The sequence below is a fragment of the Trichoderma aggressivum genome (genome assembly GCF_033847375.1).
Source record: "Trichoderma aggressivum f. europaeum strain CBS 100526 chromosome Unknown scaffold_013, whole genome shotgun sequence".
Lineage (NCBI taxonomy): Eukaryota > Fungi > Ascomycota > Sordariomycetes > Hypocreales > Hypocreaceae > Trichoderma > Trichoderma aggressivum.
In genome coordinates this window covers 775,421-788,172 of record NW_026946379.1, presented here as the reverse complement: position 1 = coordinate 788,172, position 12,752 = coordinate 775,421, and the positions used below count along the sequence as shown (strand labels likewise).

Below are 12,752 nucleotides of genomic sequence, written 5' to 3'. Positions count from 1 at the left end.
CTAGGTACTTTAAGTACGTTTCATAGATGAGGTAGTAGCTGTACTATTAGATATGAAGATATCTATAGTAGCGTCTACTACCTGGTAGTACGTGAAGCCAGGGGTTTACCAACGAGGTTTGAGCTATATATATATATTTGCTATCCAGTAGAGTCTGACAAGGGCCTACCTCCTAGTACCCAACGAATAATCGCCGTCTGACCGCTCGAAGCCATCCTGATGTCCAGAACCCTCATACATGCTTTGAACGCTCTGCTGCACCCAGTTCTGACTACCCTGTTGCTGCTGCTGGTATGGTATCGGGGTTGACCGAGGAAGTTCTCTGGATCTATTCTCATCCTCACTAGCTCCAAAAGGCTTCCCAGATTGGGAGTCCCATGATCGCCTTCCCGGCAATTCCTCTTGAACATGAATCTGAGGGTGATTGGAATGGATCGGTTGAGGCATAACCATGTTGGGATTCTGGTGCGACGGAGGTTGTTGCTCGTAAAACTGATTTGGCGGAAACCCATGATGCTGTGATTGTTGCGGGAAACTTTGCTGCTGCTGAAAATTGGATGGGCGGAATCCTTGCTGAGATGGTGGATACCGTTGAGAACTTGCTTGTGGCTGATTTTGTGCCCCAAGCATGAATGAAGATTTGTCCATTAGGTTGATGTTGCGTTCAAGCTCCCACAAAGCTCGGAGTCTCGCTTCCTTTGCCCTCCTAGCAGCATTTGTACCATATAGATCGTTCATGTACTTGGCAAACTCAAGGTACGCTTCTTGTACCACACTAAAGTGTCGCACTTCGAGCTTTATGGCAGCATTAGGTATCTGAACAGCCTTGTGGTTGTTCCCTTGAGCCTCAAACTCAGCCAGCGCCAGCGCTGTTTGGCAGGCATTGCGGATCTGTCGGCCATTCCAGCGCGCGTGCTCGTGCTTCATAAAGTGCTCGCCCGCGAACATGCAGATGTCTGTCTTGTCTAACTGAATCGTCTTTCCCTTCTGGGCTATGCGCTTTTCGATCATTTCCAGATTCAGCTTGAACACTTGGATTGTCTTCTTGTGGTCAAGCTCGGGGTAATACAGGCTGACGTGTATTCGTGATGTGAAGGCCTCGTCAAAATCGCCGACACGGTTCGTCGTCAAGAACAGAATACCGTTGTAGTACTCTAGAGTTCGAAGAAAGACTGATATTAATGGTTAGGTATCTCACCCTAAAGATATTGGCTGCGGATGACAAACTCACCGGCTACAAGTCCATTTCTTACATAGTCTTCTCTAGTCCTCTCTGCAAGGAAGATGTCCGCTTCATCAAGTAGCAAGATACATCCCCACTTGCTTGCCATTGCGAAGTTCGTCTCCAAGGCCTCTTCAACTTCTCGTGCTGTTGATCCAAGGTCACCTATTTAATAGAAAAAGCAAGTCAACATCATTGAAGAAGTTCGCCCAAACCTGGCAACAAGTGTTCTTACCACAGGTGATTTGTAGCAGTGGTTTCTGAAACAGCTCCGCCACGCCCTCTGATGAGTGCCAATTGTCAGTACATATCTCGAGTCTGAAAACAAATTGAGGTTACGAACCGGCTGTAGATGTTTTTCCTACTCCAGGGGCGCCGTGGAGGAGTAGAATAAGTCCCTTTCCTACTTGGGTGTAAGTAATAGATCTCCCAAACTGTGAATTGATTCAGATAGGTATTCACCTTTTCCCTTCACAATGTCAAATTCCTCTTTCTGTGATCTCGACGATGCCTTTTCACGAAAATGCTGCGAGATAAGCGACACAATCATATTCCGATGTCCTTCTTCGAGGACAAGGCGGTCAAGGGCAGTGCTCGGTTCTGTCTCATCGGTATTTGGTTCCACTGCCGAGTTGTCTGCTATCTCGATAGGGATTGAAGAGTGAACATCGGTAATATAGGAGAGATCCAATTTTGCTAAATTCGCCATTGTCAGATCAATAACCTTATTGAGCATTCCATTAAGCCACATACCCCATTTTCGACTTCGAAGAACAAAACCAAATACTCTATGAGTCATAATAACAAGCTCATCGTTTGAAATGGAGCCCACGCCGCTTGTATCCGCTTGCACCTCTTTCAAGGGCCGTGGTGAAATTGCCACCGAGGAGTGATCGTCGATAGCGCGCGTTTTCGGCACGAGGCTTTCGATGTATTCGGTCGCCTCCTTCTGATCGATAAACGTGTCGTCGTATACAAATTCTCCGTAGCAGCACGGTCCGTGACAAGTCTTTTGTCCTAGATCTCCCTTGGACCCTTTATCTGATGATTCTGTGAGTTTCGTAATAACGCTGCGTATTTCTGGTTTCCATTTCGGTCTGTCTCGAGGGACTGGCTTGTTTGGATCATCTGGGGCGTCTATCGATGCGGGGATGTCAAAGTCGATGACAACCTGACTCTCAACCTCGTCTCGCGTTTCTAGATTTAGACCAGAATAGTACATGTGTTTCATCGGAAGCACGCTCATCAACTTTGCACCCCGATTGATGAGCTTTCGGCGAAACCTTTCGTCACTCGGAAGTTCCTGGACCTGGTCCCATTCCGAGTCACTAAAGTCTGATCGTTTTGTTCGATGAAAACGAAGCGGATAGACTTCGAATGAGGTTACTTCTTTCTCTCCCTCAAAGACTTTGATGGAAAATTGTACATATACCGGTCCCAGATTAGTGCCATCAAAATCGATATACACACAATCAAGGAGGAAAGATGTGCTTCGTTTCTGCGTAGCAATATTATCCCACCAAGATCTGGTGTTGACAAACCGATGGGCCGAGCTAGTGGTTCTTATGACCCTGTAAGCCTGTTTACCATTGCTTCTGATTACTTCTGTACCTGGTCGGAAAAGATGCCAGAGGTCGGAGAAGAAGGCTTTGTGGTTTTGAACTCCATCGAGGGCGGATTTCCTGGCTAATATGTCTGAATCGATGAAATTGAGTATGCACTGTAAATGGCCTAGTGCTTTCAGCGAATCTGCGTCGCTCTGTGCGTTCCCTTCTTTTTGATCTTCTTCTTTCTGCTGCTTGGCCTCGTCTGGCGATGCTGTATTGAGCTTGTCTATCAAGGACTCTGGAGCCAACTCTTTCCCAAGGTGCTCATCGCTGGCCGAAATTGATGGTACAGCAGTCTCTTGGACAGTTTGTTGTGTGGAAAGAGATGTGTCGCTAATGACCGTCTCTTCTTTGGTGGAAGTTGATACCTTATTATGCTTCTTTTCCAGCTCAGCATGCCACTGACGAAGTGTAGGCTCGCAATATGTAATAGCTTTGAACGGCCTTGTAAAGATGACCGATACAGACCCTTCCCCGGTATCATCTAATGACTGCCCATCCGATCCAAGAATCTTGGCCATGGCCTTCCTCAAAATGGTGGAATTGATCCGTATTCTCTCTGGCAGTTGTATCAGTCCGGCCGCGACGTCTTGCGCGAATTTACCGTCTCTGAGCCAGTCTGGCTTCTGATGTTGCCGGGGCTGATAGTCAAACCAATTTAGAGATTGATTGAGACTACTATCTTCAATGATAGGCTCCCCGACGAGAACGTCAATAGCATGTGCGTCCTTCTCCAGCGAATTTGCCAGTGGCTTGAATCCAGACCAGTCTAGACGCTTTATTTCTGGCTCAGCATAAAATATGAGGCTGGCCTCATCTATAGCGTCGGTATCGTGGCCATGAGACTGCTGCATTTTCTGGTTCGAGACGTCCGATGCTTTTGGTTTATGCATTACACTACCCTGCCGTCGACGCTCCATTTCTTCCGCCAAGAATAGACGGTCCAGATCCCACTCAAAGTTTTTACGAAGCCTCTCTCGACGATACCCGTAATCAATCGTTCGATCATACTCGTCATACTCAGTTTTATTCTGCTTGTCGTGGCCTGCTTCACAGACGTGATAGCGATCGAAGGGATCTGGTCTTTCGTATTTCTTGTCGGACTTAATTTCCCACAGATACCTCCACGGTCCATACTGGCCAACTTGGTCCCTCCATTCGGGCCTATCGCTAAATTCGTTCATGCTCCAAGTCGCTGGTCCACCGTCCGATTCCCATTCTTTCCGATGAAGATAGAGGCATTCCTCCATTCGCTTATATCGCTCCAAGTTGGCCATTACTTTTGGCTGATTGCTTCCTTGTTTAGCTCCTGCATCTGTCGGGTTTTGGCTTAAGGACGGCGTTGGCGCATCATTCTGGGGTCGCATCTCAAGCTCAGCAATCCGCAACTTGAGAGCTTCAATCTCACTAGTGGAGTTTGTAGAAGTTTGGGGTATAGGTGCTGCCAAATCTGCTTTTGAATCGAGAGAAAAACGTGGTGCGTCGTCGATGCCATCCTGAGCATCTACACCCAAAAAAGAGGGTGGCTGAGGTTGGGGATTTTCCCTCATATTGGTCACAACGTGATTATAGTATCAATAGAGCTTCTTCTACCGCTGAGAAATAAAGGTAACAAGTCTTCTTTGGTTCAGAGAAGAGCAAAATAGTTTCCAGCCAATGGATTGCAACTACTATTAAAGCATCAACAATAGTGTCAATAGACGTAATACGGGGCATCGGTATTTCGGCATTAACTGCGGAGGCGATGCGCACCTACTTCGAGCTGCGTTCCCAGAGCCTCATTATGCATGCAGTAGGGATCCGATATCTGACATGGATGCACTATAAATATATGAGGCCATTTCATTTGGTCCAACCAACGAGCAGTTCGTCCGTAATGTGGATAGCAGGCAGCAGGCCGTGCTTCAATGATCTCCCCATGGAGTAACTTCGCCCCCAGAGGAGGCACCCAAATGCAACATTAGCTGCATACATGTGGGATTCCAAATGAATCCTTCGAGTTTAAGAAGTACACGTGGACAACTTGTGTCGTCCGTTCGCATTTAGGCTGGCGATCCTGCCGCTCATTTGCCTTGCTTGGTTCATTTGATTGACGACAATATGGTACGAGGCGTTTTCTCGGCGGTGTTACATAGATAGGCATATACACACCTAATGTCTTCCTATAGATAGCTGATCAAAACAAGAAAGCTATTACTGGTTAGGACTGGATCAATTCTCCATACGTCACGTTGAGATATCATGAACAAAAGCATCATATGTTACCTGAATGCTCGAACAATACTGTTGTGATCTCAAATTCACTCAGCCATGCTAAAACAACAACACCCAAAAGCCCAAGGCATGCCGAATAATGACCCATCATCAGATGGTACCTCTCGGCCAGCAGCTGTTGATTTCATCGACAATCGACTGCCAAAATACCACCCCGCCTTTGTGAATTCTACATCACACTATGATGTAGAGGACGGGAAGTATGTTCCGAATACTCAAGTAACAGTTTCCACGGAAAGCGGCGGCGCTATCTCTCTGAGTAATTCTTCCAAACAATTAGACTACGGCATTTCGTCTACGAGACCAAATTGGACAAATATTGAGGCGTTGAAGTGTTGGAATGATCTCTTCCCCGCCGCGCTGAATAGACTCATATCAACATCGCAAGAGCCCAGTGGACGTTCGAAGTCAGAATACAGCATTCGGCAAGGCAAAAGTGATTGGAATGCCGTCTATAATGCACTTGAAAATGCAAAAGCCAAATATGAGCAGTCGAACAAGGTGGCAGGAATGTTGCGCAAGAGTAGCGAGAACATTGCGCCTGTTGCGCAGGCCCTAAAGATCGCTTCGAACATGGACCCTGGTAGCCCTTATTCAACGCCTGTCTTGGGCGCTGTGAACATTTTCTTGGATGTAAGATCTAGTGTCCAACGTATAACCAGTAATCAGTGGAACTTGTCATTGATGCGTATTGATATAGGCCATGAAAACTGCTGCAAACGTCCGCCAGCAAGTTCTCGAAGAATTCAACGATATCATCCCAAAGATTTACGACATAGAGTTCTTTCTCGTTACATTTCCGGAGGATCACCATATCTCAAACGCATCACTCGATCTCACCGTTACCATACTTCTCGCAATTGAGCAGACCATCGGTTTCTTCATTAGTAATCGCTGTAAGTTTCATGCCCCGTATAATAAAGGTAATTATAGAATTGACTTTTAGTCCCGCGTGAGAAGTTGTGCGTGGTGTTAAAGCCATGGGTATGGGAGCCAGCTACGAAACAGATCTACTGAAGAGCTTGACAACCATCAAAGCCAAAAGCAAAGCATTATTAGAAGAAGCCGAAAAATCACAAATGCATAAATTCGATCGACGTACGTATTATTATTTGTAATTCCCTTTTCGAGAGTCTATCTGACAGCTAGGCGTCGCTCAAGATTCCCAAATCATGGAGAAAGGCCAACAGCAAGTACTACAAGGCCAGGCGGATTTGCTTAATATTGTTCAGTCACTGCTCATAGACCATGAGAAGCAGAAGAAAGAAGCACGGGAAAAAGATAACGAGATTCAACGAATGCATAGTGAGCTACGTCATTTCTTATTTAAACTATTGTTTCTCAGAGTAATGACACCGCATCACACGCAGTGAGACTTGAGCATTCCTTGCAAACAATCACAACTCTTACTATTCAGAATGAAAATTTGCGCAGCATCTCGCCGATACAGAATAATATATGGCTTCCACCACCTCATAGGCCAACACCAACCTATACATGGTATCTTAACCAAGATGCTCTACGTTGGATGATGAAGATCCCAGACGCTGATCTCATTGATGTCTCTTTCATTCATGACAGGAAGACTTTACTGTCTACGAAAGAAATTTCACAGGCCGAACAAATAGTCCATTCACAGGTATTCCGCAATTGGATAGTATCTCCGAACTCGGCAAAATTGATGGTTCACTGGGATTTCCAGCCACCAAAGAAGATCGCAGGTATCTCACCTCTATCTCTATTTTGCAGTACCATAACACATGGCCTACGAACCAAACAGCGCATGCTGTCTGTATTGTGGTTCTGCGGGAGACACATTGACCCAAGCGAGGCTGGTGAGCATGTTGGAGGCCATTCTATGCTCGCTAGCATTATAGATCAGCTATTACGTCAACATACATTTGACACGAGGTCATTATCGAGCAGCTTCAATATGGCAAGCTTGCAGCAGAACGACTATAACGAATTGCTTAACCTATTTGACTGGCTTGTCAAAGAATTACCTAGTACAATGACACTATTCTGCATCGTCGATGGTGTAGCGTTGTTCGAGCGAGAAGAACATTGGGAGAGAAGCGCACCAGTATTTTTGAAGATGGTCAATCTAAGCAATGACCTAACTGTACCAGCTGTTATGAAAGTTTTGTTCACAAGTACGCCAGGAACCGATATGGTGAGAGGGGCATTTGAACAGGAGGATCTAATCTTAGAGGTTGGTAACATACCGAAGTGGGCGTCGGTACCAAGTGAAGAGCGTATGGCACGAGTGCTAGGAGAATAAAACAGCTGAAGGAAGTTTTTGAGCATCAGCACGGATGCGGAATACAATGACGCATCCAATCTTTGATAAGATATAGTATGTTCGGCTCAATCTTACTTATGAGGCGCAATTGAAGAATAATGCATGGTTATTTATTTACTTTTTGCCATGCTCTTAGAGTTGATTGCGTGGCTAAAGTTCTTGGATGACTTGGGCCTAATATCGTTTGCTGCAGATCATAGCAAGTCTGCATTAACCCCAGAGCATCTTCTTGACGATTCCTATCTTTCCAAAGAACCGCGAGTTTTCTCATGTAATGTAGCGTATCAGGGTGATTGGTTCCAAGTTTCTTTTTACAAATCTCAACCAGCTGTAGCTGTAGCTTCTCAGCCTCTTCCCACCGGTTTTGTCTTCTGTATGTTATCGCAAGGTTATTCATGCCAATCAGAGTATCAGGATGATCAATCCCGAGCTGCGTCTTGAAACCTTCGATCGCCCGCAATTCCAGCCTTTCGGCTTCATCATACCGGCCTTGGATCTTATGTGTCGATGCTAGGTTGATCATGCTAATTAGTGTGTCTTGGTGATCCGCTCCAAGTTTCGTCTTGAGGCCCTCCATCACTTGCTCTTGCAGCTTTGCAGCTTTTTCCAACAAGCTTTGCTTCCGATATGTTAATGCTAGGTTGCCCATGCTAATCAGTGTATCGGGATGATCAACCCCAAATTTCTTCGTAAGGCCCTCCACCGCCTGTAGGTCTAGCTTTTCAGCCTCCTTCCATCGACCCTGTCTCCGGTAGGTTGATGCTAGGTTACTCATGTTGCGTAGAGCCTCAGGGTGATTGTCCCCAAGATTCATCCTGAGATTCTCCATCACTCGCTCCAATACACTTTCCGCTTCCTGATACCTCCCGTCATAATACAGGCATTTTGCATATTTTCGTAAAAGATCAAGTTTGCCTTTGTTATCTTCGCTAATCAGCGGCGACCCGAGAACGTAATGCGCGTGCGGCATACACGACCTCCACGTTCTTTTGTCGTAGTCGATGCTTCCCATTTTCTTTGCCAATATTGCGATAGTTTTGCCAGCCCAATGAGACAGTAGCCCTTCCTTCCGAAGCCAATTTCTCATTGCCAAGTGCACCAATCGATGGACAGTCACAGCTGAGTCGACAGACCGCTTAGCTATGAATGAGTATCCTTGCAGCGTCCCCATCGCTTCCATCTCTTGTTTCCGCGACTGACCTGGTGGTAGAAGCGACTGCGGTATGTCTTTCGCATCTACGCATGCCATAAAAGATAGATAGTCTGCTGCAAGAGGATCCCGGTGACGGATTTGCTCAAAGGAGATAAGCCAAGTAGTGGCTATGGGATTCTTCACGTCGCCATAACGACCGTCGTCTTCAAAATCCTCGCTAAGAAGATCAATAACATCTTCTTCTTGCTCTTCCAGCAGCGATAGATAGTCACCCAAGCTAATTCCGTTGGTATTTATATATACCGCTGCTTGGACAATGGCTAGCGGGAGGTACATGAGCTGGACGAGAAGGGCTGCCACATCTTGTTGACTAACAGGTTCCTGATCAACTAGGCATTTCTCAAGAAGCTCTTTGCCATCCTCTTCGTTCATGGCAGATAATTCTACCACGTTCCGACCCGCGAGCCTAACTGCCGCTTTCTTGTCGCGCGTTGTGAAGATGATGGACCCGTGGACGCTTTTTGGCATATAGTCAATCAGGCGACTAGATTCCTGTAAAGGCTGGTCAACCCACATGCCGATTTCGTCAGCATTATCAAACACCAAAAGCCACTGGCCTGCGCTCTCACTGCTCAGGTGGTTTTGTACAAGCCTTTTTACGTCTGCTTTTGCGTCATCATATCCGGAAATACCCAACTTCGCGGCGGCATTGCGATATGCTTGTCCTAAACTTTCCTTGCTGGTTGCTGGAATCCATATGACTGAGCAATTTTTATGGTCATCCTTGATTCGATAGACCAGTTCAAGAGCGAGCTGCGTCTTGCCGACTCCACCAAGTCCAGAGATTGCGACTTTCGCAGTATGCTGCCCTGGGAAAAGCATGTGGCGATGCCTTTTTAGATCAGACTCGCGGCTGGTGAAAGAGGGATTCCGTTCAAACGGTACGATCCAAGTACAGTTCTCAGCTGTATTCTATTAAATTACTAAGAATTATATAAACGGGAGTGGAGGGTGACATACTTGTTTGGCTACTAGGGCCATCGTCGTGGCTCTTGGCATCGGTAATCTCTTTTTTGAGCCGACGAACTGCATTTATCTTCCCTTCGCCATATATTAACGGCATAAATATACCGAATATACCAAGAAGGCAATACGCCCAATCTTCTTCAAGAGTGGTCTGTCGTGTCTCAGCCCATGTGAACCGTTCCTCAACGCTATACATTGAAAGGTTGTTTCCTCGGAGCGCCTGAACCCCAATATTTGTTATTTCGTGAATTTGTCGCTCAAGAGTCCTTTTGTCACCAAGCCGTAGGCCATTCTTTGTGAAGAACTCGACCGAGGCTGGTGCTAGAAGCTCTTGCAGCGTCCAGCCTCGAGTAAACCATTTACTTCTCCGAAAAGCCGACTCCCATATAGACTGAGACTGCTGGCTATCACTATTTGTCTCAAAGTCTATAACATCCGATAAATAAGCATAGCATCGAGCTGCGTTCTGATACCAACGATACATGGAGTTGATTGCCTCTGCAAGCTCAGTATTATTTGCCTTGTCGATACAGCAGGTATCTACCCATATGTATCGTAGGCTATCACGTCTCGCTTGTGCCGCACAGAACCGGATCTTGTCGTAACCAGTCTTCTCAATCCCAGTGCCGTCGACCAGGTCTCTAAAAGTGACCTCTTGGGAATCTAAGTCCCATGTATGAGATAGAATGGCATATCTGGGTATGGCACCAGCTGGCGCCTTTATCAACCGAAATTGGTCGTTGTCGCAATCAAGCAGTCGCATTATTCCAAGCGGGGTTTACAGCCAACCGAGTTGCAATCAAAGCCGAACACCGTAATGAGTATTAATCGTGGCGTGGGTTCATGTAATGCTAGTACATATTGTGTGAATGATAACATAAAGACATAACTTGAAGACTGAGAGCAATGCACAGATAGAACCTGCGGATAGGCCAAGAGAGACACAGACAGTGTTGAAGACTCAGCAGCTACGCGGCATGAAGCTGCGATCGCTGCCTTAAAAATGGCCTCCTGTGCCTTGAGTGGTTGCTACGGTAGGGTTATTCATTACTTGGGACCTGGAAAATGGACACTAATGCAACATGCGCATGGCGCCCAATAGGTCCACGGGGTTGTACACTCACGGGATAGCAGCTTAGTCAGCAACACCCGCTATAATAGGCGCTGTAATTTCCTTCTAGCTGACCGCTATTTTCTTTACAACACAACATACCTAACATAACCTATAATAAATACAACAACCAACTTTCTTACAACTGCAGATGCAGCAATCTCTCTTCCTCTTGAATACTACTATTAATTAAAAGAAGAGCTAGAGCTTGATTTAGCTATTTATACTGTAGCTGGTAGCTATAAGTGGATTATTCGAAGATCTACACTTAGAAAAACCGGCCGTTTAAAACTTATGTACGCCTGTAATCAGTTTCGCAAAGGCTGCCAATTTTCAATAAGCGTTAAAGAAGATTGGGCTAGGCTTTGGGTTATACAACATCGATCAGAAGCTCGCTTTTCTTATCATAACCATCTAATTAAGCCAGCAAAACAGCTACAGCAGCTGGAAGACCAGCCGGAAGACCAGCAGCCGGAAGACCAGCAGCCGGAAGACCAGCAGCCGGAAGACCAGCTGGAAAAAGAGCTAGAAGACCAGCTAGAAAAGGAGCTGGAATATCAGCTAGAAAAGGAGCTATTAGTAATACCTACCTGTAGTAAATGCCATAGAAAAGGCCATAGAAGGCGGGCAAAAGCTTGTATATTAAGGGATAAAAGCAGCAGCCCAGAGAGATAGGTATATGTAGCTAGAAGGAAATTACAGCGCCTGTTATAGCGGGTGTTGCTGACTAAGCTGCTATCCCGTGAGTGTACAACCCCGTGGATCTATTAGGCGCCCATGCGCATTTGATGCTTACCTTATGTTAATAGGCTCCACCAAGTTTGGGCCAAGCCAATGAACACAACACGGGAGCTGTCGGACGAATTGTTCAGGTCTCTATGATTTGTGAAACTTGGTGAGACTAGCAATCATAAAATTACTGGACTTGGACGACCAATGAATGAAAGACTAAGTCACAGGGAGATATTATCAAGATACTGGCCATTAAGTCAAGGTGTGGGGAGCTGTATTCACAGATTTCTTTATTGCTTCAAACACAATTCAACACACCTCCCACTATCCAGGACACAGCCAGTTTCTAAATACCCATTTCTTACTTGATCGGTGGCAAGGGCTCACCGTAGTGGTAACAAGGTAGTATTCTTATGAAGTCTTTGACACATCAATAAGTACACATACATATGCTATGCTGGTAAAAACCAGAATAATATTGGGGGGGGGGGGGGGGGAAACGGTTGATAGAGGACAGCGAATTCCATGCCGTTTCTAGACTAAACACTCTATTGATCCGTACCATTACAAGCACCGTATGCCGAATTGCCTTTGCAGCGATGAAATGTCATTTAAATCAAAGTATACGTTATCCCGGGGCTACAATCAGAGAAGCTATTACTCAGGATTTATCCAGCTTGGTGTACACTATGGAGCTCTATTTATCTCCAAACTTGGGCAGAAAAGAGAGACAGCCCTTTACTTGCAAAACTGTGTTTCAGACACTGAAAGCCTGGCTTCAAAATTAGTTAGGTTCTTCTTCTTAGTTGTCCATCTTATTAATTTCTAGCGACTACGTAACCTCTATGGTCGTCACAGTGATTGACAAAAAGCGAGAATAACCACGGCACTAAGCTACGAATAGAATGTTGTAAATGCTTGAAGGTTTTATGCCGCCGTTAATTGGTGACTTGTTCCTCATAGCTTATGCTCTTCCCATTTTGAACAGATGAATCTAACACACATGGAACGTAACACGAACAATGCGGTTCATTATACCCTGATAACTTAATAAACAATTATAATAGCTAAGTTAGAAATAAGCGTTGCGGAAAATCGTGTTAATGGCGTACAGAGAGCATTGCGGAGATTATTGTGAAGACCATGGCAAAGAAGCTTTGCGGAGAGTTGTGCTGAGAAGTCTCATAAAGGAGCGTTGCGGAGAGTGTTGCGGAGAAGACTGGCGCGGAGCGCTATCAAAGACGTCTTGCGGAGAGTTAGAAACTCCACTGCCAGGAGTTCAGCTAATTGCTTACTTTACGGCATGTTTCGATATAAATTTAATT

The 12,752-nt window shown here is 45.7% G+C and overlaps 3 protein-coding genes across 3 annotated transcripts; 1 reads left to right on the top strand and 2 right to left on the bottom strand.

Moving 5' to 3' along the window:
* Positions 1 to 165: 165 nt before the first annotated feature.
* Triagg1_4371 (uncharacterized protein) lies at positions 166 to 4,379 on the bottom strand (the record flags this gene model as incomplete). The annotated part of the gene is made up of 5 exons (XM_062898767.1): positions 166 to 1,172; positions 1,232 to 1,387; positions 1,458 to 1,505; positions 1,566 to 1,625; positions 1,685 to 4,379. The coding sequence occupies 5 exons, from the start codon at positions 4,377 to 4,379 to the stop codon at positions 166 to 168; spliced, it is 3,966 nt and encodes a 1,321-aa protein (XP_062756878.1).
* A 760-nt stretch (positions 4,380 to 5,139) lies between these two features.
* Positions 5,140 to 6,120, top strand: Triagg1_4370 (uncharacterized protein; the record flags this gene model as incomplete). The annotated part of the gene is made up of 3 exons (XM_062898766.1): positions 5,140 to 5,736; positions 5,804 to 5,999; positions 6,050 to 6,120. The coding sequence occupies 3 exons, from the start codon at positions 5,140 to 5,142 to the stop codon at positions 6,118 to 6,120; spliced, it is 864 nt and encodes a 287-aa protein (XP_062756877.1).
* A 1,395-nt stretch (positions 6,121 to 7,515) lies between these two features.
* On the bottom strand, positions 7,516 to 10,347 carry Triagg1_4369 (uncharacterized protein; the record flags this gene model as incomplete). Its single annotated transcript, XM_062898765.1, has 3 exons — positions 7,516 to 7,592; positions 7,721 to 9,523; positions 9,579 to 10,347. The coding sequence occupies 3 exons, from the start codon at positions 10,345 to 10,347 to the stop codon at positions 7,516 to 7,518; spliced, it is 2,649 nt and encodes an 882-aa protein (XP_062756876.1).
* Positions 10,348 to 12,752: the final 2,405 nt, after the last annotated feature.